The following is a 24,996-nucleotide window of genomic DNA, read 5'->3' as shown; positions in this document are numbered from 1 at the left end:
AGTGCGCGACTCGCTTATATGCGCGACTCGCTTATAATGTACGTTATTGTCTTTTGTTTCACTTTTTTAGCCAGTGAGTGACCTACGTACGACATGTTATATTCGACGTTAATACATTCAACAACACAACAAGATTGCTCCATCTCTCTGGGTCCTTGTGTGATACGTTGTGCTATTGACTCAGCCCGTCCTCACGTCACGCCAAGACACCTTTGACCTGTAAGGAAATGTTGGTCGATTCTGAAACAAATAGTTGTCAAATCAAGCAGAAATACGAGCTTTGCTCCATTGTATGGTACTTGTGCTTACCTTAGTGCTTCGGCCACGTCAAGATAAGAATACCAATGTCTCTCTCCGTTGTTATTGATCTCGCACTCTCCAAAGACAAACCTCCAAAGTTGACTGTATCAGATCACCACCATGAGATATCTTGCCATTACTGCTAATCTCGTATTTGCCCGCATGTAAGCACACTCCGTCAAATACCACTACTTGCCATTGGACGCTTACACATTCCCAATAGTGCGTCGGCCCAAGACGATGCTACCACCACCAACAGCGCAGGGACTGGCGTTACCACTGTATACTCAGTACCCCCAGGGCCTGTCACGCCGATTCCCACGACAGGCTGTCCAACTGTCACTGTGACCGGCGAGCTTTGCGCAACTTGCCCAATCCTCGCCTGCATTATGGTCTCTACCCTCACTCAGTCTTGTGACTGTCCCAAGAGCATCCCGACCGTCACTGCCAACTTCCCTTGTGAAGACAACTGCAAAGGACTCCACTGCACGACATCGTACAACATCGTCACTCCTTCAACGTGCGCCACTATCAATCCACCCGTTCCCATTTCCTCGGGAAATGCTACAACCACCACGTCGATCAGCACCTCGGTCGTCCCAGGGGCTGCTGGGAGGGTCAGGGCTCCAGGTATCTTCGCTTGGCTGTGAGCAGTTAGTTTAGTTTGAGATGTCTGTGGAACAAAAGATGTGTGTTATCGTTGGGGGTTGGTTGATGATGATAGATAAATGACGGGCATAACGATATATATCCTATCTCTGCTCTCTGTCAGCATACCATTCGGCGAATCGATAGTCACAATACCACTGAGTCATTTTGTCTCATGTTTATGCCATCGAATCTCCCATCCACTCCGAGCACATCGCTTAACAAGGCAACATGTATCCACGTTCGGATGATGGACCGGGGGACTTTAGCCTATAGCCGGATGCCATGAGAACCAAATAGCGATTAAGCTTCTGGCCTTCAACAAATATATGAGCCTGGAGTTCTTGATTGCCGCTTGCAGCTCAGTTGTCACTCCATCGCACCTTCCCCTTGCAGCCACCTCAGCCCTCGCAACTCACATTTCAGTAGGTACGTAAGCTTTCGACGAGTAGGAGTGAATTCATGAGAGACCTGACAGTTTTTGGCAAGAGTCGATGCTGCACACTGTTGTGAATGGTATCCCAGCCTGATTTATCTTAACCCCTGCATGCTGGAGCATCACCTGCCGGCCGATACAAGGACCCAGAAGCATATTTAAACTTTTGCTAAGCCAACCACTCGGAAAACTGCAATTACCAACCCGGCAATCTCTGTAGACGACGGCCATGTACTGTTTTCAGCCGCCCCCGGCTACCGAAACATCTGCATCGTTGTGGTGAGAAACGGTTACATCCCCGGTGAAAGAAACCCCACACTCGAAAGACAATGATGAACAGCCGGACCTGAAGCCGAATAAGATCGCCGCGGGTAAAGCCATCAAGAGTCTGGGCCGTTGACGGCATTCCCAATCAGTGACGCCACGGCAGGAATGTAAAGTACATATCTCGAGTCATGAACACTGGACCGTGTCCATATCTCCCTCCCTTCCCCCCTCCCTTGCCATCGTTCCTTCAACTCCTTTCACAAACATCGTCATTATCAGCGTGCAAAATGGGTCTTTTACAACTGGCAGCAACCGTGTTGGCTCTGGGCAGCAGTGTCCAGGCTGCCCCAGCGCACGAGATTGCTCCCCGTCAAGCGAGCGTCAAATACTGCGATCCTGTATCCACCATCTGCTATTCCGAGTGGATTTCGCCAGAGAGAATTGCGTTCCGCACTGCCATTCCCGAGAATGCCACTGCCACGGCCGACTTTGATGTTCTGGTCCAGCTTCAAGCACCCAAATCTGTTGGGTGGGCTGGTATCGCATGGGGTGGCACCATGGTCAACAACCCCTTAACTGTTGCATGGGCCAATGGTGCGACGGTTGTCGTTTCTTCCCGCCGTGCTACGTATGATTCTTCTTGTCACAAACATATCAAGCAGCAGGCTGACACGAGAACAGAGCAAGAACCTACCCACAGCCATGGACTGGCGCCACTTATACGGTTCTCGGCGGCACCGTGGCCAATAGCACCCACTGGACTGTCAACTTCCTTGCCAAGGGCGTCTCGAACCTGGGGACATCCAGACTCAACCCTTCCAGCACGGCTGCCAGCATTGCTTATGCCCAGTCCAACCAGGGTCCGTCAAGCCCATCTGACCCAGCCAGCCGCTTTGGAATCCACAACACGCGTGGAAAGTTCTCGCACAACCTCGCTCTGGGCAAGATTAGCAACTTTCGTGCTGCGGTAGCTCAGTTGGCCTCCGAGGCATAAGTGCAGGAAACGGACTTGTAGTCGAGGGCAGAATTATGTCACAAAGGAACGAGGCACGGAAAGAAACGAGGCGAGGGGGAAACGAGGCAGCAAAGAAAACGAGAAAGTGCCTTATATGCACTAGCTACGATGAGAAATTCAAAAGAAATGAATTATATTGAACGGTGATCAGCTTCTCCCTTATTGGACCAACACGGCACGGTGACTCTTGTACTTCATGGAAGGAAAAAACGAAAGACCTCCACCCCACAGATATGTTCCACCACAACATGAAAATTGTTTCTACCGAGGTTCCTCTCCACCGACTCAACATAAAGGTACGACTGTCTCCTCCATCCTTGATGACAAATACTCCTTGTATCCTCAGACAAATTCCCAGTGTTTTCCTCCGCCCTGCAACAGCGATCCCGCTAGACGGTTCGTCAAATTCGGATCTTGTCTGCCGAGGGGCAAATAAACAACTTTGAGTGTTCTCCAAATTGGGGATTCATATGAGCCCTCGGCCTTGATTGGACAATGGAGTCAAAGCGCGTGGCATTAGGCAAAAGCAAGGGGTCCGGCATATAACACCTCGCAACATGGTGGTTTCCGTCTACCGCTTTTGTTTAGATGACCGCTGTGGAGATGAACAACAGTCTCTCCATCGAAGATCATGGATAACGTCCTGGTGATATAAAAGCAGGCGCCATCCTCATATTTCCAACTGGCCACCAGTCAAGAACATACCATCACAAACACAAAACATGCATTTCTCCACCGTCTCCTCTGCCCTTGGCTTGGCCTCCCTGGTCTCCGCCCACGGTGTTGTCCTGAAGCCGGCTTCTCGCAAGCCAGGTGATGCCACAACCGAGACGTGCGGCCGTGCCATGGTCAACTTTTACAAGCAAGATGAGACGTCTTATCCCGAGGCTTTCTTGAGATCCAACCCATTGCCCGACCGCAACAAGTGCAATCTGTTCCTCTGCAAGGGATATCAGTTCGCCGACAACGCCGCCAATGTCCAGTCGTACAAACCCGGCGACTCTGTTGAGTATGAGGTGTACATCAGGATTCCTCACTCTGGCTACGCCAATGTCTCCATTGTCGACACCACGACCAACAAAGTGTTGGGCTCCCCGCTGGTGAGTTGGGCGAGTGGGTATGCGGCCAGCAGCAAGCCACCAGCGGACCAGACCAAGTTCAGCGTCAAGATCCCGGAGCTTGGTGCGCAGTGTGCGACTGCAGGTGTTTGTGTAAGTTCAATTTCTTATTCAAGGGGGTGGCAAAAGACTAATCATGAAATAGGTCCTCCAGTGGCATTGGTTTGGTGCTGGACAGACATATCAGAGTTGCACCGACTTTACGGTTGCCGCTCCTGTTGCTCCCGCTGAGCCGGCTCCGGAACATGGACACGGCCACCGAATTCGAGGACAGTCTCGCTGGTAGAATCTCGCAGAGGTCGGACTATGTAAATAGCTAAATATCGTTAGGAGAGGAGTGTACCGAGAAAATATTCTTTCAATCCAAGCAGCCAGAAATGTTGGTTCGGTGACGGTGAAATGTTTGTCCACGTGTGAGTTGTTCAATGAGAGCTATCCAAATGCAGACTAGCCAAAGCTGGGGAAATTGTAAGGTCACGGTGGAGCCTGCGGGTGTCTGGAATGTGGCTGAAGCGGGGATCTGGGGAAGCCTGTCATATAACCCTAACCCAGCAAGACGGTGAACCCCCAGGACAATGTTGGGCAAACAGGACGGGGAGACGCATGAACGGTAGCGTCAACGGACTTTCATAATGCCATCAATGCATAAAGGCTGTTGCAATTGTCTCCAAGATGCATTTTCAGATTGGATCCGGCCACAGGAACCTCATGGGCGCTGTCTCAACTGACCGCCATGGAGGGCAGCAGGATGCAGAAGAGCAAGGAAACGCATGATATCCGACCGGTTTCTTGGCTGGCAACCGCCGATGGAAGTGCCAGGCCAGAAACAACCAGCTGCAGGACAGCTGCGCCTGCCATCTGCGTCCGTCCACGTCGAATTTGAAGGAGCGAGAGATCTCACGTCTCACAAACCTGGACGCTCTCGACAGATGATTGGCCATACCCCGCCCTTCCCCCATCACCCCTTCCCATTCGTTCCATTCTCCCGCCCTCCCTTTCGTCTCCCTCTCTTTTGGTTCCCCCAATTTCTTCCGCTTCCATTCCCAACGTGTGCCTCTTCTTCCTCTTCCCTTCCAGCTTCTGACACGCATCCATCCATTGGCACCATCAATTGCCAGCTGCACCGCCCTCCTTTATTTCTCCGTCTCGTCAAAATGAACGCCTCTAGCAAGCTGGTTGGTGCCGTTGCCCGCATGGGTGCGAAGCCTGCGATGGCCCAGAGTATGTTGGACCGGCCATTAATTCTCGCACCTCCTCCTTGGTGACGTGTTGCTAACGAGAGCTTCTTTCCTTCGTCCTCCAGCTTCTCGCCTCCCGAGCTCCATCCTCCGCTCGACGTCCATTGCCGGCCGTCACGGTCTCCTCCTCAGCCAGGGCCGCAATGCCTTCGCCCCTGTCATGATGCGCTCTGCCACCCAGTCTCGCGGTGTTGTCGCCGAGACTGCCACGGCCGCCATCCTCGCTGCTGGCAAGATGCAAGGTGCCGGTCTCGCCACCATTGGTCTGTCTGGTGCTGGTGTCGGCATTGGCACAGTCTTTGCCGCCCTCATCAACGGCACCGCCCGCAACCCGGCTCTCAGGTGTAAGCATGCTCTGCCATTCATGTCTGGCCAATTGATTGTGCTGACCAGTGGCTGTGACCCTCACAGCCCAGCTCTTCTCGTACGCCATTTTGGGTTTCGCCTTCGCCGAAGCCACCGGCCTCTTCGCCCTGATGGTTGCCTTTTTGCTTCTCTTCGCCTACTAGACATGTCGTCTGGGGCGCTCAAATCGGTATTTCTGACTGTCCACAATTGGTGGTGGAGGATATGTACATCATGGACCCTGGTCGTGTGTCATGCCACGAGGAGAAGGTAGCTAGACGGGACATTGTACAACAATGGCTGCGCTGTGTTTAGTAGAATATAAACCGTGTTTGGTTTTCTTCATTCGACCTTCGACTTGCCTTGGATCTGCCGTCTCCCTCATCGCCCATCCAACACCTGGCCTTCAGAGCACCCAACAGTTACCCCACCATTGCTTCAATCATCCCGGCAAGATACAATGCAGAAACAAATCACCATACTCTCGCCCACATACTTTTCCGTTCTCCGGGCCTCCATGTGTCCCCAGTCACTTACAGAACACCAGTATCAATGTTGACATGTCGTTGAAAAAATAGGGTCTCATAGTGGAGTCGGTGGGGCGAAGAGGAAACAAGACTCAGACTACGTTAGTGTAAGGCCCACTTAGTCTGACGGGTCCCCATCCTGGAGGTACCGATATCTTGAGATGGACAAGGATCAGATAAGATGCAAATTGCAGGTGGGAAAGGAGAAAGGGAGGGGGACGCCGGTGGTACAAAAGTTGTGTGTCAAGATTCGTCACGCAATCAATGCAGTCTACCTGATGTCAACGGTGCAGGACTTTCTTCTGCAGGAAATCACACTTTTATCCCAAAGTGGGCAAAGCCAGGTGGAACAATCGCATTACTCAGAGGCGGCGTGTTGAACATTGCTATTGTCAATCTTGTGGTTGGGTTGTTGAGCTTTGAGCTTTGTTTTGGTCAATAAAGCCTTCACCATCAGCTGCAGCGAGGGATTAATTGGCAGCAGCCGCTCGTCGGCACCAATGCTGTCAGAACGACCCAGTCCTGAGCATCAAACCCGCTCGATGCAGTACTTTCACTATAATCTTTGATTTTTCAGGACCAGTTGAAGAAAACAAACTCCAAAGCCTCCGAAATGTCGCACTCTTTGTGGTGGAGAAGTGCGCCTCAAAACTTGGCCCACCATCAGCCAATCCGGCTTCGGCGCTGGCAAAACCTTGTGCGGGGTGAAAATAAGATTTGCTCTCCTCTACAATCCCCAAGGTCAAGAATCATGGTGTCTCACAACAGGTGTGTCAACTTGCCTGTGTCTTGAAACCGCAATAGCTAATCTCATCAATCAGAACCTTCCCGCACGTTCGGGCATGCATTTTTGACCTTGACGGTCTCCTCCTAAACACCGAAGATATCTACAGCCTCTGCGCCAACACTGTTCTCGCACGCTATTCCCGCCCCCCGATCCCCTGGTCTCTCAAAGCACGGCTGATGGGCGTGCCTGGATCTAGCAACGGAGAAGCGTTTCATCAGTGGGCCCAGCTTCCCATATCCCGTGAGCAGTACAAGGCAGAACAGCAGATTGAGCAGAACAGGATGTTTCCGATGTGTGAAGCCCTCCCGGGTGCCAAACAGCTTCTGGAACAGCTCTCCCAGGCAATGACAGAAGCGGACGGGAGAAAAGTCAAAATCGCACTGGCTTCAAGTAGTGTCACCTCCAACCTCAAGCTCAAGACATCCCGACCTGACATTAATGAGATGATACGATTGATATCAGAGAAGCACAGGATTTTATCTGATCATAGCCGGATGAAGGGCAAGAGAGGAAAGCCGGCTCCGGACATTTTTCTGACAGCGCTGCAAGTGATCAACGAGCAGTTGGATCCCAGCGAAGATGAGATTAGACGGGAGGAGTGTTTGGTATTCGAGGACAGCGTGCCAGGGGTGGAGGCTGCACGCAGAGCCGGGATGAGGGTTGTGTGGGTACCACATCCAGAGCTGTACCAGCACTGGGCGACAAGAGAAAGTGAGGTACTGGCAGGAACGACAGGTCTGGTCAAACTAGATGGTTTGGACCAGCCAGCCTCACCAGGGAAGACCAATGATGGGTGGGGTGAGAAGCTCGGAAGCCTGGAGGAATTCGAGTACAGAAAGTACGGGATTAAACGGCACTCTGGAGATTTGGTGGGAAGCAGAATTTAGATAACAAACAAGAAAGATGGTCGGTGAAGCGGCTGCGCCTCACGTGCCTATCATGCATGTCATGTTCATGTTGATGAAAGGGCGAGAGGTGGGTCATCCAACCAAATCCCTGTCCCTTACGTCCGTATAACTCTTCCATAATCCGCTGCGCAGTTCAACAGTAGGTAACTTCCTCGTCTTACTTTCACAATGGCATCGACCGCCTTCCCCAAGCTCGCCAGAAAGGCAATTCTGAGTGACGGTACAACCTATGGTTACATTCACGTCCCTGCTCCTGGCAGCAAACCCACATTTCTCCTGCTCCATGGCGCACCAAGCTCCAGTTATATTTGGCATCACCAAGTCGAGCTATTACCCAAGGCTGGCTTTGGTATTTTGGTACCGGACCTTCTCGGCTATGGCGACACGGACAAACCGGAATCCTACGAGCCATATCAGATGAAGTGTCTTGTTCCCCAAGTTCATGAACTTGTGACCAAGGTTCTCGACACCCCACAGGTCATTGGAGTCGGGCATGACTTTGGTGCCGGACTTCTTTCACACCTTTACGTGCACCACAGAGAGCTCTTCAGTCAACTGGTGTTCATAGCAACTGGCTTCATGTTTTTGGACTCACCGTTTGATCCTGGTATGTCTCCTCGAGGTCAAACTTGGATTCAAACCCTGCTGACAAGACGCAATGTGAACAGACTCCGTGATACAAATGTCCAAAGAGATTCTGGGATACAGCACGTCTGGCTACGTCAAGGTCTTTATATCCCCGGACGGCGCAACCCTGGTTGAGAAGAATGACAGGCGCGTCGATTCGCTTTTCTATGCTCAGGACCCCAAAGTGTGGATTGAATACTTTGGGGAACCGGGAGGCTTTACCAAGTTCCTAGAGTCCGACATCGAGATTCCTGTTGCCCACTGGATTTCGCCCGCCGAACTGGAGATGCACAACAGAATCTTGAGGGCAGGAGGATACACTGGTCCTTTCAACTGGTACAAGGCTGCTGTGTTTTGTGGACCAGCCAAAGAGGATCAGGACTTGCCAGCGGAGGAGAAAACGATCAATATTCCTACTCTCTTCATCGCCACCCTCAAGGATTACGCAGTGATCACGGATATGCACATCCAAAATCTTCGTGAGCTGGCAAAAAATTTGAGGGTTGAGAAGCTCGACGTTGGACACTGGGCCATGCTCGAGGGAAAAGAAAGGGTTGAGGCTCTTCTTGAGGAGGTTGGTAATGCTCAGATCGAAAAGTTGTGATATGACTGGGGCTTTGTATTTCCATTCTGACTTCTACTCTCGATATCAATCCATCTGATCACTTCTCGATACCCAAGATGTTCCGCTCGTAAATGGTAGATGTCTTTCCCGTATTGAGGTTCTCAATCTGTCACCTTGTCAACAGTGTGTTTGGAGGAATATGAAATACCAACGAACCTCGTATCTGGGCATTTCAGCGCTGGCGTTGACGTTCCGACCAGCCTGTTTACCGGGCTCAGTCAAGACATCCTTGATCTTTCCCACCGACTCGGACGTGTTGCTGTCTGGACCGCCCACCGGCTTGTAACGAACCGTGTCGCCTGGGGAGAAGCTTGTGGAGGATTTGATTGGCATCTTGGTACTTTCTTGAGGTGATTGTCCACACACTCCGCAGGGGAGGAGAAGAAACACGGTGATATATCTGCAAAGTGGACTCCTCAGGACTGAATCAGAGTGACAGCATCTCGCATTAGAATTGTCAGTGTCGCGTCACTGTGGACCTGCCCCATGCCATAAAGCATTGACGTTCAACGCGGTTCTACCAGCCAAGACGAGGTTTTCAGTTTGTCTGTCCAAGAAATCTTTCTGAGATATCTTGAAACCTCATAGTCTACCGATAAGCCGCTGAATGAGATACCAGGGAACAGCACAATCCTCTTCGGCTGTATAAGATTCTATGCAAGAGGATTGGAACCAAGCTATTGCAGGGCAATCCCAGCAAGGTTGGGCTAGCTAGAAAGCAAAAAGAAGTCATGATGCATCAGCCGTGAATCGAACACGGGGCCCATCGATGGCAACGATGGATTTTACCACTAAACCACTGATGCTGGAAACTGTAGATGTTGAAAATACAATGGACTTGGTAATTTTGATGCTGCAGCTCAATTGGGTGCTTCCCTTTACCCAGAGCAGCAAGCTGAGTGCCAACAGGACGTTTCAGTCTGTGAATGGTTTTTAGGTTATTCAAGCTCGTTTCTGGCAAGCTTCGAAGCTGCCCAATGATAGCATCCCACGATGGTGCAACTGATGCGCAAAAGACGCAATACAGTGCATCAGCAGTATAAAGCCACAAGTGAACTCCCCCGCATTCCCCGCAATGTTCTCCCCTTTGAACATTTCAAAAGTTCACCAAGCTGTTTGTAGAGGGACAACGAGCAGAAAATTGGGAATATATAGATAACCCTTGGTCCATTTCAAACTCCAGCAAGGCTGCAAGAAGAAAAATAAATAGCCAGGAGTCAGGGGCACCAAAATGTCCCCAGCCAAGCCCCAAATCTTTCTTGTCCGGCATGCCGAGTCGGTTCACAATGTCACCAAAGACTTCAACATTCGCGACCCCGGGTTAACCCAAGTTGGCCATGAGCAGGCTGCCGCCTTGGAGGCATCCTTCCCCGACTTGTCCTCTGTTGCTGTTGTCATTACCTCCCCTTTGACAAGAGCAATCGAGACGACACTCGACGCCTTTGGCTCGATTCTCCCAGGCGGCAACAACCTGATACTGGACCCCTTCCTCCAAGAGCGAAGCGACTTGCCCTGCGACACTGGCTCTCCCATCTCGGTGCTCAAAGAGAGATTCCCTTCATTTCCCAATGTTTTCTGGTCCAGTTTGGCTGGAAACGCTTCGGAACTCGATGGTGACGACTGGCTGGAAAAGAAGGGCGATTATGCGGCGGACGATGAGAGCGTAACCAAAAGGGCGGAGAAGGTCAGGAAGATTTTGTGGAATGTTGCCCAGAACATTCAGCAGGCGCAGAAGGAGGAAGACGAGAAGGCCGCCGAAGAAAGGGAGGACTTGAAAACGAGCATCGTGGTGGTTACACATGGGGTTTTTATGAAGTTTTTGACAGAGGACGAGACAATCGATTTGCCAAAGGCCGGGTGGAAGGATTACTATGTGGAAGAAGCCGACAAGTTTGATGGAAAGGGCAAGAGGATTGTTCTTGCGCCTGTTCCCCTTGCCGAAGATCCCTGATCACTTCTTGAATTAGCTGAGCTCCAACATTGGTGTGGGCATCTAAATGTTGTCGAGCCTGTAAAACGATCACCGCCTTGCAGACAGGTGTTCTACATCAAACAATAGCAGAAAGCTTTGCAGAAAACATCCAACCCCTTCTACATGCCTCGCCGTAACAAGAGTTGTTTACAACAAAGAATCCACCCCATCTAACTAGTAACATCACCCGAACCCCTGAACCCCTGAACTCCTGAACCCCTGAACTCCTGAACTCCTGAACTCCTGAACTCCAACGCAACCCAATTCTAACAACCGAGCCCAAAGCTCTCTGCTGTCAACGAACAACTGTTCCTACAAGTCTTCTATCTCAAAGCGAACCAGCAAGGTGCAACCTGTCTCGTGCCCTTTTAGGTCCAGCATCCTGAGGAATCCCCACTCCCGCTGAACCACATACAAAACTCGTACTGCGGTAACTGCCAAAATGGGGTTGCTTGCAAAAGAATCGTCACTCTTGATAAAGATGCGCAGAAACACCAGCTCGTCGTCTTCAAACTCCCATTCCAGAGTTTCATCCCAGATCGGATCCGTCTCAGCTGGACTCTCCTCGCTCGAGTGAAGAGCAGCCAGGGCAGATCTCAGCCCATGCTTCTTGTAACCTGACGTCTTCTGCTTTCTCTTTGACTGCTTCAACGATGTGCCATCCTTCTGCACCAATGAAACCGTCACGTACGGCTTGAGTACCGAATCCCTTCCTTTGGGAACAGGAACATCACTAGCTCCGGCCACGTGGAGCCTCAGTCGTTTCCTCGTTTTGACCAATCTTCCACCACCCGAGTGCTGAAGATGCGCGGGTTTGAGGACATAACCCGTCGTTCCCGCAAAGAGCGCGTCGTTGAGCTGCATGCTGGCGTCGAAACGCTGCCAGTTTAGCGCTAGGATTTGAGCTCCAAGTGCCCAAAATGGGACTGGTGATAGATTGCGTGACGAGATTCTGGTGCCTTTGGGGAAAACCCTCATGAGGTGTTTGCTGTTGTGCCGCTGTATTGCTGCTGTGTTGACATCGTCGGTGGCATGCCGAGCCAAGCCCGCTTCCGATATGTTGATCAAGTGGTGATGCGGCCTGTTCCTGAGGACGCCCTCGCCGGCATACCATGAATCATCGCCTGGCTTCACCGACTGGGCATAGACGCCTAGCTCTTCCAGCTCGGGGATGATTATGGCAGCTTCGGTCTCCCTTTTGCGGGCTTTGTATTCCTCTCTTTCCTTTTTTGCCTCTTCCTCCTCGTCAGAAGAGGAATCAGAGGAAGAATCGGATGTGTCGATCTCTCCGGGGAGGTGATACTCGACAATGACGGCGATCTTGTTGCCCAACTCCTCGAGGCGCACGTGGGATTCTGGGTCCGACTCGGACTGTTCTTCGTGTCCCTTTTCTCGGACTGCTTTACTCAAGAGTCTGTCACCAAAGACTTCCTTCATGATCTGAACAAGCCGAAGCTGCCCATTTGGATTGCAGTGATTCTCGAGAGACAGGAGAATAGGTGCTGCTGCTGCGCCAGCAGACGTCTCGTAGTCAACAAAGTTCCTAATGACCTCGCAAACCTCCCGAAAAGGAACATTCGAAACCAAAGTATAGCCATGAGTTACCTTTGGCTCAGACGGGTCATCGGGATTATCCCAAGCGTCTATCTCGACGCAGCGTGCCCCAGCCGTCAGGATAGTCCTGTAGGCATCAGCGTCAGATTTGCCGTACAGTTGATGGGCCCTCAGGTAGGTGTTGTGCGAGGAGCTGATAAAGTACTCGGTGAGGGGGTGAGATCTGTCAAACACCGACGCAGGCGGTATGACCATACGCTGGTCGAGCAACGTTGTTAGCCCCTCGGGGTCATCCCTTGAAGGCAAAACACCTTGTCGAGCTAGAAAGGACTTGATGGCATCCGACACCATCAGATCATGGCGAGTGTGGTCAAACGCAGAGTGGCCGCCTCCTGCAACAGTGGTGTCATCGATATCCTCGCCGATGTCTTCCTCGTCCTCATCCTCTTTGGATCGCTTGGACGACTTGAAGGGGTTGAACCTGCCAAGCTTGGCAGTAAGACGGCGTGTGGGAGCAGACGGTTCGGTGGGTTCAGACATGGTTTCTGGGTTGGATATTGACCTGATGGTTTTCTTGAAATGGCTCATTCGATCGATTCGCAAAGGCAATAGGGTCGCGCCATTTTATACCTACGGAACGCAGCACTTCAGTCAAAGGCAGCGGGGTAGCTGACGCCAAGCCGCATGCGGGTTATCGGCACAGGCTGGACGGAGCAGAGTCCAGTTAGATGACGTGTGCCAGGTTAACGGTGGAGAGCGCGGAGCGTGTGGATTTGAAGAATATTCTGAGATATTTACACTGGATGGGCTGGAGCTAGAGTGTGTATTGATGCAAATCCTGTTCAGGGGTAGGAGTTCCAGGTCTTCTGCAGGTCTGAGACGTTAACGGGGATACTCCCCGGACCCACACTGCGTCAATGTCAACACATGGGAATAGCAAATCACCTAGATATGGCAGACTGACGAAAAAGCCTAGCATCAACAACGTCGACCTCATTCACTACACCGGACGCCTACCCAAGAAACAAAAGCTCCCCAATACACAACAAAACACCACCCACGACAACGCCCCACTCCGTACACTAAACACATTCATTTCATCTCGTCTAGACATGACCCTCTCACCACAATCCAAGTATGCGCATCTTTCCAGCAGCCGCCTCGAGCAGGCTCGTGGAGCTCACTGCCCCGCCATCTCCTGGGCCTCTCGAGGTAAAGGTGACATTAGGTGCGATTGTGATGGAGGTTTCGACATCTGGGAGATTCGTCGAGGACTCTAAAGTCGGTAGCACGGGCGGCTCGGAGCTGATGGTCACTGTGGTAGTCTTGGTGAGTGTTGGCTCGCACTCATCTGTTTCGGTCTCAGTGATGGTCGTCGTCTTGGTCTTGGTGCTATGACCAGTGTAGGTGCCGTTGTGCCACGGCTTGGTCTTGCTGGTGATGGTGGCAGTGGAAGACGGAGGTGTTGAGTCCGTAGATGTGCAACCTGACTCCTGAACAATAGCCCAGCTGGTCGCGCACCAAATTCCGCTGCAACTTTCCGAGCATGGATAGTCAAGATAGACTGTAGGGATAGGGGTAGGGCAATTGCAGGACTGCGTAATGGTTCCAAGCACAAGACAAGCTGGAATAGGGCAGCTGGCGCAAAGTTCCCGTGTCTGAGTAACAGTTGGACATCCAGTCTGCGTGTGGGAGTAGGTGATGTCGGATGGGAGAGGGATAGAAGCGGTGATCAGGGGCGGGGAGAGAGCCTGGGATCTAGAGGAGGGAATCGTCAGCATGACTAAAACATGGGAACTAATGAGACACCTACAGCCCTGTCACGCTTATGGCAGCAAACATGAGAAAGTGCTTCATGATTTCTGCTCAGTGAAAGTTGAACGAGTGATTGATTTGAGACGACTGTCTGGACGTATAGAATACCGAAAGGGCGATGGGAGTAGGACATCAGCAGTCAAAGGCGGGCACAATCCTCAACTTATATCTATCCGGCACGCGTGCCCCCTCCATCGTTCAAGGTCGGACTGCAAGGTATCGGGTCGGTTGCATATACCTAATAGCGTGGGTTGGGTGTGCAGTGGCGTGCCGAGCGATGCAGGTTCGCTATCCCAATCCGTCGAGCCAAGACTTGTCTTCTCGTATTCAGGGTCCTTATCAACCGGGGTCGTGTTCAACCATTCTGACGAGCGCCACGTTTTAAGGAAGAGTCATGGGATTGTCTCGTTTTCATGACGAGGTTACGGTTGCGAGTACGGAGGTGTTTGGGAGGGACTTTGGAACTGGAAGGATCGTGGAGTTGACCACTTGACGTGGTACACGAAGTCAACAAATCAATATCCGGGTGGGCAGCTCGGTGAGCAAAATTTATGTTTGCTTTTTCTCAGCACGGCACAAGCCATCGCAGGTGTCATGTAAAAAGGCAGCACGTTTGGGAATTGCACAACCCGTTTGATAGCTGCCAGACAGAGTCCAGTTGAAGACTGTTGAAGAAGATGCAGTATCGCGACGAATGCCCGACATGCTTCATAGCGGTCTCATTGAAGCATCACCTGAGGACACCTGATCCGAAGCACTGCGCTATCTATAGAATTTGGGGTCATAGCGTAATGCTGGCAGACGCTTACTTCTTCACAGGGCGTGGTCACCGCAACGTTGCCTCTTAGGATCAGTCGACATTGTCTGCATGATTCACTGAGTACCTACCCAACAAGTACCAAGATAGCCAATGGGTCAAGGCCAGTTACGTACAATATATTTACGCCATGGGGTGAAGATTATGCGGTAGCGAGCCTTCGGGCTTTTCTACCTTACGTCTTTAGAGTGCTCGTTGAGTGACCTGAGCGTCCCCAACAAAACAATAGGGAATCGTACTGGGAATAAGGACATTTGCAGATAATACTCGACCTCTCAAACAACTAGTAGCCCTTGAAACTAACCAACAGGTCTTAAAACAGTCTGTAGATTGGCTTCAAGACGTTACCAGCTTGTGTCAGTCTCTAAGGTACCCTTCTGTCCACAATTTGGCTGACAGGGTTTTTTTCTGTACCTATGTAACTGTGATACTTAGACAGGTAATTGTTTGGATACAGGAAATAGCTCTTGGTAAAGCTACACTATGTGATGGGAGAGGTTGTTGCTGTTGAGTGTTTCACCAACTCAGTAAGGTTTGATGTACTATCTACGCATAGTTTTATAATTAACAACCCTGTGTCAAAGTAGTTCTAGATTACATTCAATAGAGTCCAGAGGCGCAATTATATTGCTTAGCTTCCCCCTTACATACAGCCGCCGTCACAAAGCTTGTCCATACTATGGTTTGGTTCTGGCAACCACGGATTCCACGGGTCATGTAGGTAGCGGATTTCAACCCCTTCTTGTGAGCTATGTCAAGAGAGAGCAGAGTCCGAAGATACAGGGTCAAGTCTCGCCCCATCCAGTTTCCTTCAGCGCTGGCTCATCTCATTTGAGGATGCAGATGTGCTACAGTGGACTCTCTACCTCAAACCCACGGGTCTGCTTTTGCAAGAAAAGCCTGCTTGGAGTAGCTGCTAACAAATTGCCATCGTAAAGATTTTTATATTTAATCAACATCACCAAAAAGTGTGTTTTGGGTTTGCTCTGAAAAGTAGCACAGCTCTGTTCGAAGAGGGTACATGATGGCTCGTGCTGTCCCATTTTCACATACAAACAGGGCTTTTCATCCCGTTTCTTGGGGTTTCCTGCATTTATGAGCGTGTATGAGAAGTTTGCTTATTTCAAACGTCCGATTGCTTGAACAAGCGTAGTACCTATCGAGCTCAATTCTGCTAGGACTATCAAGGGTATTGCCAAGACGTCAGTCACATGGAATGCCAAGTGTGGCCGGGGCCTCGGTGTCCACCGTCAGAACTGAAAGGACAAAGCTCGTGAGAACAACCAAACCACACTTCATTTTATTTCTCATCTTCAAAAACCCCAAACTCAACCATGGCCACCAATTCTTACACGGTAGACGCGGCTGTTCTCGCTGCCTCCATCGGCTCGGCAGTCATCTACCAGGCCATGGTCCGCGCAGCGCCGAGCTTTTCGCGCATGGTCATCAAGACAGCTTCGACAGCCCTCCTATCGATCTTCACCTACCTTCGCGGCGGACCAGCTCTCTTGGTGGGTGCTTTGGCCCTGGGCTCAACAGGTGACGCTTTTCTGGCATGGAACGATGATAAATCTTTTCTGTTCGGTCTGTCGAGCTTCCTGGTTGCGCACATCTTGTACATCATTCACTTTCTCCACGCTGGTCCAGGTGCGGGGGATATCGTTTCCAAACTCCAAGTGCTGCAAAACGGCGATACATGGCGTCTTGGAACTGCGGGGGCTTTGAGTATGTTGGTTCCCGTTATGATTGTGCAGCTGATGCCCAAGGTCGGCAAAGACCTGCGAGCGCCAGTTGCCGTGTACTCGTTGACAATTCTTGTCATGGTTTTGATGGCGCTCACGTTGGAGAGCAGGGAGATTGTCACCGGAGCGGTCATGTTTGCAAGCTCAGACTCGATTCTGGCGGCGGGCAGGTTCTTGGTTCCGGCGACATCTGCACACCAGGGCTGGATGCATCATGCTGTTTGGGTCTTGTACTATGGTGGGCAGTTTCTGATTGCACTGGGGGCCGTTGCAAGAGTTTGAGGGTATTCGAATCGCTACGGATTTTAGAGTTGAGGTTTCACAATGTTGCCAGCCGGAGCAGATAGTCCTCGGGGCTTTTTCTCCATGGCAGAGTGGGGGGTCGGCGAGGCTCCTTCGTTGGTCCAAGGGTGGCATCGATGATGTCAGTGGCCGCCGTTACACATGTGGGTGGTGGGGAGCTGCAAGAGAGTTGCAGGAAGCTGCAAACCAAGCTGCGTCACTGAACCCTTGGGGAGGAGGACGATCGGAGGCGAAGTGTCATTGCTTCTTGGCATCTGCACACCATGGGTGTATCATCTTACTTTTATCATACACACAAAAGATAAGCCAGTACAGATAGATGTCAATGTCATTCACCGCTAATTTGCAGGATGGTGTTGGTGTGTGGCTGCTGTTGGGTTCCATGGCCTCCGTTATCTCCAACGAAATGCTTGCAGATGAAGATAAGAAGGGACCACAGCCTTGGGATGGCAGAGCATCGTCGATCGTAGAGAGCAAGACCTACCACGACTTGCCTTTGTGCCACAGTGCATGTCATAGAGCAGTGACTGCGTGCGCGCAACCATCCCTGGGACCTTATTCTTAGTCCGCTTTCACCCAACCATCGTACCTTCCACGGTTTTCCGGGCCCTTGTCTCCAAGCTTTTTCGAGACCGAGAGTCGTCCAGAGTCTGAGTGTTTCCTAATCAACCTAACCACGACAGAATCATTCGACAAACAATCCGCAACGTCAAGATGGCCGACTTTCGATCTGGGCCCCAGCCTATCCACAGTCGATCTCAAGGTCGCCGCCAGTCTGTTTTGTCAGAGTTCATCCCCGAAAGCCTGCCATACCCCCCTTCATTTCTAGCGACTTCCCCGATTGTTCGCGAAATCTTGACCAGAGATATTGCCGAGTGCTCCTCGGACGACGACTCCCAAACCCAGGTATCAAACGCCGAATCACAGACAGATGGTCGTCCAGAAGATGCCAAACTCGCCTTCCACCCCAACGGCGTTGCCTACGGGTCTGGCTACTCGACTATAGCTATTCAAGGATTGGACCGGCCCGTTCCCAATCCGCGCGAGGTCGAAGATTCTCTCCAGGCAGAAATAAGTCTCCTACGCGATAATGCTATTCTGCCACCAAAACATCCACGTTCTCAGCGTAACAATGTCTTTTGGCGCCTTTATCGACGACTTTTCAGCACCAAGATCAAGGACCACGAAGACCCGGAGCCCCTTTTCCAGGATGCCCCCGCCGCTGAGACAACACCTCTCCTCGGAGGAGGAACACCCGAGGTCGACGAGACCCTGCCGACACCTCCCGCCGAGGAGATTTACGAGCGGTTCGAAGAGGCTGTGGCAGCCCAAGCCATCAGGACGACTTGGCAGAGAGAGACCAAGACATTGGTCCAGTACGCAGCTCCCCTGATTGTGACCTTTCTCTTGCACTACTCGGTCACTATTGGGAGTGTCTTGACGGTCGGACGCTTGGGAATGGTGGAGCTGGCCGCCGTGAATCGTGAGTGCTCCATTCATGCATCGCAGCAATTGCCAGCTTACTAACAGTCACCTCTTTCCAGTGGCTACCATGACGGCAAGCATCACCTGCTACGTTCCTGTTCAGGGCCTCTCCACCTGTCTAGACACGCTTTGCGCCCAGGCGTACGGCTCGGGGCACAAGCACCTCGTCGGCCTCCAAGCCCAACGGATGACGTGGCTTCTCTGGATCCTCATGGTGCCCATTGCTGTGCTGTGGTGGTTTTCGGAGCCTATTTTGTCCGTTATGGTCCCAGATCAGGAAACGGCCTCGCTTGCCGCGCTCTTTTTGCGAGTTCTTATCGTAGGAATGCCCGGAGTCGCAGCCTTGGAGAGCGGTAAAAGATTCGTCCAGTCCCAGGGCTTATTTCATGCCACGACGTATGCCTTGCTCATCGGGGCGCCCGTGAGCTTCGCTCTCAATTACTTGTTTGTCTTCAAGTTTGACTGGCACTTTGCGGGGGCCGCCACAGCGATGGCCATTACCCAGAATCTCTTGCCGCTCTTGCTGGTGGCATACGTGCGGTTTTTGGATGGCTCTCAGTGCTGGAACGGTTTGACGCGCAAGGCCTTTAGCAACTGGGGTGCGTACCTGTTTCTGCTTTTCTGCCCCTTTTGAGGCGCTGACATTTAAAATAGGACCCATGATCAAACTGGCGCTACCTGGTATGATCATGATTGAAGCACAGTTCTCCGTGCTGGAAATCTTGACAATCGCCGCTGGCCAATTTGGGACCGCGCAACTTGCAGCACAGAGCGTGCTTGTCACCGTTACCTCCACCTCATTCAACATTCCATTCCCGTTGGCCATTGCCACATCCACTCGAGTCGCCAATCTCATCGGGGCGCACCTGAGCGACGCTGCCCGGGTTACTGCCAGAGTGGTATGTCCTCCTTTCTGATTGGTACAAGTTTTTTTTGCTAAACCTTTGTACAGGCCATTGTCGCAGGATTCATTGTTGGTTGCTTCAACCTGGCCGTATTCGTTGTGCTGAACGAGACCATTCCACGCATCTTCACGGAAGATGACGAGGTTGTCGGCATCGCCAAGCGCGTAATTCTTGTCTGTGCTTTAATGCAGATTTTTGATGCCTTGGCTGCTGTATCTCACGGCATCTTGCGCGGCGTTGGCAGACAGGCCATCGGAGGCTATGCCAACCTGTTTTCGTATTACTTGGTCGCCTTGCCCATCTCGTTGTCGACGGCGTTTGCGCTAGATTGGAAGCTGAGCGGGCTTTGGACAGGACTGACTATGGGGCTTGCCGTGTAAGTGGATGCTGATCTTTGAAGACATTGAAGACAGCTAGGAAATGGCATTACTGACAAGGTATTAACCAGTGTGTCGGCACTCGAGCTCCTCTACCTCTACAATGCTGACTGGGAGAGTGCTGTTGCCCAGGCCGAAGAGAGGATGAAGTCTGAGGATGTTTCGAATGAAGCCAAGTTAAGTCCTGCGTGAGGAGGTGCAGAGTGTGGATGATGCCAACAATATTGAGGGCATCTTCTTGGGCTGAAAAAATATCTGTTTAGTTTTAAATGGGTGCCGGAAGCTGACCTCGTGAGGTTAATGGTGTCACCGACTGGGCAAGGGATGGCTTTTCGAGACTCTTTACAGCTTGCCATGCTTGATCAACCCCATATATCTGATTATAGACTGCTTTGTTCTTAACCAGGCATGTATATGCATCGCTGTATCAAACGATTTGATCCAGGCTAGAGTGAACAGGGTCATGAAAGTCCTCCCGCAAGCAAAACCCAGCCCAGATGATGTTTCCATCAAGCCCACGGCCTCCACAGAGATGAAACCGATTACCCTACCAACTACTTACCATCCCATAACCGGCCTCTTGCACCGCCAAGACTGGACACCTTTAAGTGTTATGTTTGCAAGATTGTGCTTAATACATGTTCTGCCGAGACACAATTGCCGAGTTTCTTGAAGCGGCCCGCATTCGGTTTTCAAGATTTGAAAATGAACTGTCTCACATCAATACGATGGTTTTATCGGCCTCTAGTATCTGTCCTGCCAAACCCCTTGCATCAAACCACCACATTCCAGTCAACTATCTGAGCGGGCGCGTCGCGGGGAAGGACAACTTTCGAAAGAATGCAGGCACCCGCTGTTACAAAACTGTGCGACAATCGCTCGGAACGAAGCAGTCGCGAACGGAAACAAACTTGACCGGCACCGAAAACGTTTTTAGACTGCTCAGAAAACAATCTGTCACAGGACAACAAATTGTTAAAATGACAGACTATTCATCAGAAGACTTGTCGCCATCGCCAATGCCCACTACTCCCGCTCTCACATACACCATGGCGGCGCCTAGTCAGACTTCAGTACTCGACATCAGTGGCCGCTGGCGCTTCAACCGAAAGCTCTCTGATAACATGAAGGAGGCATACAAGATGGTACGACTTTCGTTGCTGAGGCATCGTTTGTCGTGTTGCTAACATGGAGCAGCAAGGGACATCTTTCTGGACTCGGAAGCTCCTCTCCTTCATGACCATTGAGCAGGAATACATCAAGCACCCTTACTGCTTACCCTTCTCCGACGATGTGGTCTTTAGCTTCCAACAGACCGTCCGCCGCCCCTGGTTTGGTGGCTGCAGGTTCCACATTCCCATGAACGACAACATGTACATCTTGGACAACGAGGACCGAGCCGTCGTTCTTCCCGCGCCACTAGGGCCGGTGCGTGTACGATGTCGGTATGATTTTGTCAACAGAACACCAACGTACACAACAGGGGAGAAAATGACAACGGAAAAGAGCGGTGCTCAGATCGGACAGATGGCGTTTGAGTCGGGAATGGAGACGGATCCTGATGTCGGCCTACCAGAACGGGCCGTCATGATCGAGGTGATGGAGAGTTTGAGTCAGTTGGGCAAGGGCGCTGGATGGAGGTCGACTGTCGAATGGGGCTTCGAGGTGATTGCTGGGGAGAAAAGGCTGGTCAAGTGGGCCGTAACCGTGAAGGGGAGCCAAGTAGCCAAGGTGAAGATGGTGTACGACTATGTTGGGGAGTCTATTGCACGCTCTGGCCGTGGCCATGTGTAAACACATTATACTGTTCTGTTGCAGGATGATTCCCGGGAGATAATGATACCCGCTGATGGCTAGGTCAAAAGAGTATAGAATAGCATGTTCAAGTGTGCTGGCAATGTCAACAATGGCTCAAATACTGTTTATCTGTCAGGTAGTCTTCACATGCAACCAACAGGTATTCCCCACCTGAGAGGATTTGGCAAGCCAATCCCCAGGTTCTTGGCTTGACCCCGGAATTTCTCGGGCGCAAAAAACAGAAGCTATTGAAGCCCAGCATTGCGATAATCGCGGGACATGGTGTGATGTTTCTCTGTCAAAAAGGACACGCTAACCATCTGTCTAAACTGCAGCGTGTTCTTGACAGCTCCACGGGCGTGGGAGACTCTGCAGCGAGACGTTGAGAAAACACTTCCAGCGCCGCGGTTCGGGACAAGAGCTGGACCCCCACTCTCTCATGCCCAATGACGCCAAAAAATGCTTAGCTCGACCCTGTGTCGGAAAACCGTTCATGTCCATTGGCCAATGCCAGGTGCTGCACAGGCCACCGACTCATGTGCCTACCATTGGAGAAAAAACGACGTGGAAAATCAGATGGCTCCAAAACACTGTGAGACTGTCTGATACCTAGTACCGTGGAACGAATAACAGGAGAATGAGACACCGCTGAAGCCACCTGCCACAGCTTCGGGAGCCCAACGGCTTGGCTGTTGGTTTTGCAAACACAAAAAAAAAAAAAAACACTGGAATACCTGGTACCTTAGGCACCCCACACTGTTCCTAAATAACAGTAGCGCATGCTGTAGCGCTTCCCCGGGGACATGGCTCACCTGGTTGTGCCTGCCACTCCGGGTGCTTGGCTCCCCAGGGAGCAGCTTATCTGTACGTAATCAGAGGGTACCTCGGGCAGGATGCAGCTTCCTACATGGCTTAAATCCCACCCTGATCCTTTCGTCGTCTCTTTTTTTTGTGTTTGACAAGGCTCACGTTTCTCCTGCCGTCTGCAAAATTCTGCGTCTTGCGCCAGCTGTTGTTTGTTTAGCCGTCCGACCCCCGAATCCATCTCGGCCCGGCCCCGCAAGAGCCCCAAACACCACCTGCCAATGAGCCCACAAGCTGCCACCGGCGCCGCCGCCGTTGTGGCCGCCCCCGAGATACGGACGTCGTCCGGCAACGACTCTGACGATGCCGATGGGCTCCTCGAGGCCATGGGCTACAAGGCCGAGTTGGTGCGCACTCGTTCCACTTGGCATGTCGCCTTCATGTCCTTTGTGCTCGCCTCGATCCCCTACGGTCTCGCTACGACGCTCTACTATCCGCTCCAGGGCGGCGGCCCGGCCGTTGTCATTTGGGGCTGGGTCATCGTCTCCCTGATCATTCTCTGTGTCGCCGCTTCGCTGGGAGAAATCACAAGCGTGTATCCCACCGCCGGAGGTGTCTACTACCAGACCTTTATGCTTGCGCCCGCAAAGATTCGCAGGCTCAGCGCCTACATTTGCGGCTGGTGCTATGTTGTCGGCAACATCACCATCACTCTTGCTGTGCAGTTTGGAACCACCTTGTTTTATGTTGCCTGCGTCAATGTCTTTACCAACTCCGAGGGCGAGGAGATCTGGGGCGCCGAGACATACCAGATCTGGCTGACCTTTTTGGCCATCACTTTGCTGTGCAATGCCATCTCGGCCTTTGGCAACCGCCACTTGCCCCTCCTCGATGTGAGTCTCGCATCCCGTGTCTTGCTTGTCTGTCGCTAACCTTCTTGCTGTTCTACAGACCTTTGCCGTGTTCTGGACCTTCGCCGGCATCCTTGCCATCCTCATTACCGTCCTCGCTGTTGCCAAGGAAGGCCGCCGCTCCGCCGAATACGCCTTCACCCACTTTGAGCCCACCTCCGGCTGGCCTGCCGGCTGGTCGTTCATGGTCGGCCTCCTTCACGCCGGGTATGCCACCTCGTCTACCGGTATGGTCATCTCCATGTGCGAGGAGGTCCAGCATCCCGCCACCCAGGTCCCCAAGGCCATGGTTATTACCATCCTCATCAACACCATTGGCGGGCTCCTGTTCCTCGTGCCGCTCATGTTTGTTCTTCCCGACCTGGCGTTGATGGTGCAGTTGGCACAGCCTGTCCCGGCCATCCTCAAGTCTGCCGTTGGCTCCGAAGGGGGTGCCTTTGCCCTCCTGGTTCCCATCATGGTTTTGGGTATCCTTTGCGGTACCGCCTGCACAACCGCTGCTTCGCGCTGCACGTGGGCCTTTGCTCGCGACGGTGCCATCCCCGGTTCCAAGTGGTGGAAGGTGGTCAACACCAAGCTGGATGTTCCCCTCAACGCCATGATGTTGTCCATGGCGATTCAGATCATTCTGGGTGCCATCTACTTTGGATCTCCCGTAGCGTTCAACGCCTTTTCCGGCGTGGGTGTCATTTCCCTGACCCTCTCGTATGCCGCCCCCATCGCCGTGTCCATGCTCGAGGGCAGAGCCCAGGTGAAGGGCGGCAAGTTCTTCTTGGGCAAGTTTGGCTGGCTCTGCAACATCATTGCTCTGGGTATGTTTCCCCTTGGCAGCACCTCACTTCTCGGTTTTCCACATGCTAATCATCTCTGCAGCCTGGTCCGCCCTCGCCCTTCCGCTCTTTTGCATGCCTGCCCTGCTTCCTGTCACTCCCGAGACGGTCAACTATGCTCCTGCTGTCTTGGTCGGCTTCGTGGCCATCGCGGCTGCGTGGTACGCTGTCTGGGGTCACAAGAACTACCGCGGCCCCCCTACCGAGTCCCTTGGCGTCCAGCCCGTGTCTCGGGATGGCGGTGTCGTTCCGGGCTTGTCTTCTGGTCCTCAGCAAGCGTCTGAGCCATCCATCAAGAAGGACTAAGTTCTTCGGCTTCGAAGACCAAGTCGATATTCCGTGTGCATGTTTATTCAACGTAACGTATAGTCGCCGGGCGTTTTGGGTGTGTGTGCAATGTTTCAAGTGAGTGCAACTGAGGCTCAACAGATACTAATGATCATGATGGTTGGATACCCTAAGGAGATGACGGGATGCTTTTATGGATGCGAGCGAGTCAATCTGTTTTCAACAAATACCCCGTGTCCGTTTTGGGCGATGCCACGACGGAGACCAGGTGCTGCGGTGGCAAGAGGAAGAGAGGGAGGAAGAGGCGGAGGCGTGCTTTCAACTCAACTGATACCCCTTTTATAGATTTTTCTTCAGCCCATGTGATGGGATGGAAGACATATAGTATGGTAGTTACCTAATTAGTCACAAATATAAAATACAGAACAGGTCAAAAGACCATCAGGCCTGGAAAAACACTTTTTATTATGCTGAACCCTCTGCTCACTGTGCAGAGCGCTATTTCGCCTCCCGGCCAATTGGTATCAAATTATCCAATGAAACATGCATCTGTCT

The 24,996-nt window shown here is 52.0% G+C and overlaps 15 protein-coding genes and 1 non-coding gene across 16 annotated transcripts; 12 read left to right on the top strand and 4 right to left on the bottom strand.

The window, feature by feature from the left end:
• Positions 1-274: 274 nt before the first annotated feature.
• Positions 275-950, top strand: QC762_700005 (uncharacterized protein; the record flags this gene model as incomplete). The annotated part of the gene is made up of 2 exons (XM_062892861.1): positions 275-464; positions 524-950. The coding sequence occupies exons 1-2, from the start codon at positions 421-423 to the stop codon at positions 948-950; spliced, it is 471 nt and encodes a 156-aa protein (XP_062740065.1). The 5' UTR covers positions 275-420.
• A 327-nt stretch (positions 951-1,277) lies between these two features.
• On the top strand, positions 1,278-1,784 carry QC762_0116830 (uncharacterized protein; the record flags this gene model as incomplete). The annotated part of the gene is made up of 3 exons (XM_062884368.1): positions 1,278-1,377; positions 1,629-1,663; positions 1,725-1,784. 3 exons carry the CDS (start codon positions 1,278-1,280, stop codon positions 1,782-1,784), a joined length of 195 nt encoding a protein of 64 aa, XP_062740064.1.
• Positions 1,785-1,839: 55 nt separating this feature from the next.
• On the top strand, positions 1,840-2,645 carry QC762_700010 (uncharacterized protein; the record flags this gene model as incomplete). The annotated part of the gene is made up of 2 exons (XM_062892862.1): positions 1,840-2,279; positions 2,333-2,645. 2 exons carry the CDS (start codon positions 1,840-1,842, stop codon positions 2,643-2,645), a joined length of 753 nt encoding a protein of 250 aa, XP_062740063.1.
• A 743-nt stretch (positions 2,646-3,388) lies between these two features.
• QC762_700015 (uncharacterized protein) lies at positions 3,389-4,149 on the top strand (the record flags this gene model as incomplete). The annotated part of the gene is made up of 2 exons (XM_062892863.1): positions 3,389-3,877; positions 3,930-4,149. 2 exons carry the CDS (start codon positions 3,389-3,391, stop codon positions 4,068-4,070), a joined length of 630 nt encoding a protein of 209 aa, XP_062740062.1. The 3' UTR covers positions 4,071-4,149.
• A 593-nt stretch (positions 4,150-4,742) lies between these two features.
• On the top strand, positions 4,743-5,531 carry atp9 (ATP synthetase subunit 9; the record flags this gene model as incomplete). Its single annotated transcript, XM_062892864.1, has 3 exons — positions 4,743-5,005; positions 5,088-5,366; positions 5,434-5,531. The coding sequence occupies exons 1-3, from the start codon at positions 4,939-4,941 to the stop codon at positions 5,529-5,531; spliced, it is 444 nt and encodes a 147-aa protein (XP_062740061.1). The 5' UTR covers positions 4,743-4,938.
• A 976-nt stretch (positions 5,532-6,507) lies between these two features.
• Positions 6,508-7,568, top strand: QC762_700030 (uncharacterized protein; the record flags this gene model as incomplete). Its single annotated transcript, XM_062892865.1, has 2 exons — positions 6,508-6,662; positions 6,716-7,568. 2 exons carry the CDS (start codon positions 6,508-6,510, stop codon positions 7,566-7,568), a joined length of 1,008 nt encoding a protein of 335 aa, XP_062740060.1.
• Positions 7,569-7,757: 189 nt separating this feature from the next.
• QC762_700040 (uncharacterized protein) lies at positions 7,758-8,946 on the top strand (the record flags this gene model as incomplete). Its single annotated transcript, XM_062892866.1, has 2 exons — positions 7,758-8,196; positions 8,258-8,946. 2 exons carry the CDS (start codon positions 7,758-7,760, stop codon positions 8,818-8,820), a joined length of 1,002 nt encoding a protein of 333 aa, XP_062740059.1. The 3' UTR covers positions 8,821-8,946.
• On the bottom strand, positions 8,857-9,647 carry QC762_700050 (uncharacterized protein). Its single transcript, XM_062892867.1, has 2 exons — positions 8,998-9,647; positions 8,857-8,947 (listed from the first exon to the last, which is right to left on the bottom strand). The coding sequence occupies exons 1-2, from the start codon at positions 9,172-9,174 to the stop codon at positions 8,879-8,881; spliced, it is 246 nt and encodes an 81-aa protein (XP_062740058.1). The 5' UTR covers positions 9,175-9,647; the 3' UTR covers positions 8,857-8,878.
• QC762_0116770 lies at positions 9,577-9,647 on the bottom strand. The gene has a single exon. It is a non-coding gene; the product is annotated as a tRNA-Gly (tRNA).
• Positions 9,648-10,072: 425 nt separating this feature from the next.
• On the top strand, positions 10,073-11,028 carry QC762_700060 (uncharacterized protein; the record flags this gene model as incomplete). Its single annotated transcript, XM_062892868.1, has 3 exons — positions 10,073-10,756; positions 10,850-10,879; positions 10,972-11,028. The coding sequence occupies 3 exons, from the start codon at positions 10,073-10,075 to the stop codon at positions 11,026-11,028; spliced, it is 771 nt and encodes a 256-aa protein (XP_062740057.1).
• Positions 11,029-11,125: 97 nt separating this feature from the next.
• QC762_700070 (uncharacterized protein) lies at positions 11,126-12,955 on the bottom strand (the record flags this gene model as incomplete). Its single annotated transcript, XM_062892869.1, has 1 exon — positions 11,126-12,955. One exon carries the CDS (start codon positions 12,953-12,955, stop codon positions 11,126-11,128), a length of 1,830 nt encoding a protein of 609 aa, XP_062740056.1.
• Positions 12,956-13,109: 154 nt separating this feature from the next.
• QC762_700080 (uncharacterized protein) lies at positions 13,110-14,287 on the bottom strand. Its single transcript, XM_062892870.1, has 2 exons — positions 14,181-14,287; positions 13,110-14,125 (listed from the first exon to the last, which is right to left on the bottom strand). Exons 1-2 carry the CDS (start codon positions 14,222-14,224, stop codon positions 13,489-13,491), a joined length of 681 nt encoding a protein of 226 aa, XP_062740055.1. The 5' UTR covers positions 14,225-14,287; the 3' UTR covers positions 13,110-13,488.
• A 2,046-nt stretch (positions 14,288-16,333) lies between these two features.
• Positions 16,334-17,023, top strand: QC762_700090 (uncharacterized protein; the record flags this gene model as incomplete). Its single annotated transcript, XM_062892871.1, has 1 exon — positions 16,334-17,023. One exon carries the CDS (start codon positions 16,334-16,336, stop codon positions 17,021-17,023), a length of 690 nt encoding a protein of 229 aa, XP_062740054.1.
• A 735-nt stretch (positions 17,024-17,758) lies between these two features.
• QC762_700100 (uncharacterized protein) lies at positions 17,759-20,352 on the top strand (the record flags this gene model as incomplete). The annotated part of the gene is made up of 5 exons (XM_062892872.1): positions 17,759-18,527; positions 18,589-19,128; positions 19,184-19,428; positions 19,482-19,810; positions 19,883-20,352. 5 exons carry the CDS (start codon positions 17,759-17,761, stop codon positions 20,001-20,003), a joined length of 2,004 nt encoding a protein of 667 aa, XP_062740053.1. The 3' UTR covers positions 20,004-20,352.
• A 219-nt stretch (positions 20,353-20,571) lies between these two features.
• QC762_700105 (uncharacterized protein) lies at positions 20,572-21,711 on the top strand. The gene is made up of 2 exons (XM_062892873.1): positions 20,572-20,956; positions 21,009-21,711. Exons 1-2 carry the CDS (start codon positions 20,792-20,794, stop codon positions 21,603-21,605), a joined length of 762 nt encoding a protein of 253 aa, XP_062740052.1. The 5' UTR covers positions 20,572-20,791; the 3' UTR covers positions 21,606-21,711.
• Positions 21,712-22,229: 518 nt separating this feature from the next.
• Positions 22,230-24,898, top strand: QC762_700110 (uncharacterized protein). The gene is made up of 3 exons (XM_062892874.1): positions 22,230-23,305; positions 23,364-24,135; positions 24,197-24,898. The coding sequence occupies exons 1-3, from the start codon at positions 22,694-22,696 to the stop codon at positions 24,457-24,459; spliced, it is 1,647 nt and encodes a 548-aa protein (XP_062740051.1). The 5' UTR covers positions 22,230-22,693; the 3' UTR covers positions 24,460-24,898.
• The last annotated feature ends 98 nt before the right edge of the window (positions 24,899-24,996 follow it).

This window comes from Podospora pseudocomata, chromosome 7, assembly GCF_035222375.1.
Source record: "Podospora pseudocomata strain CBS 415.72m chromosome 7, whole genome shotgun sequence".
NCBI classification, from domain to species: Eukaryota; Fungi; Ascomycota; class Sordariomycetes; order Sordariales; family Podosporaceae; genus Podospora; species Podospora pseudocomata.
This window is presented reverse-complemented; position numbering and strand designations above follow the sequence as displayed.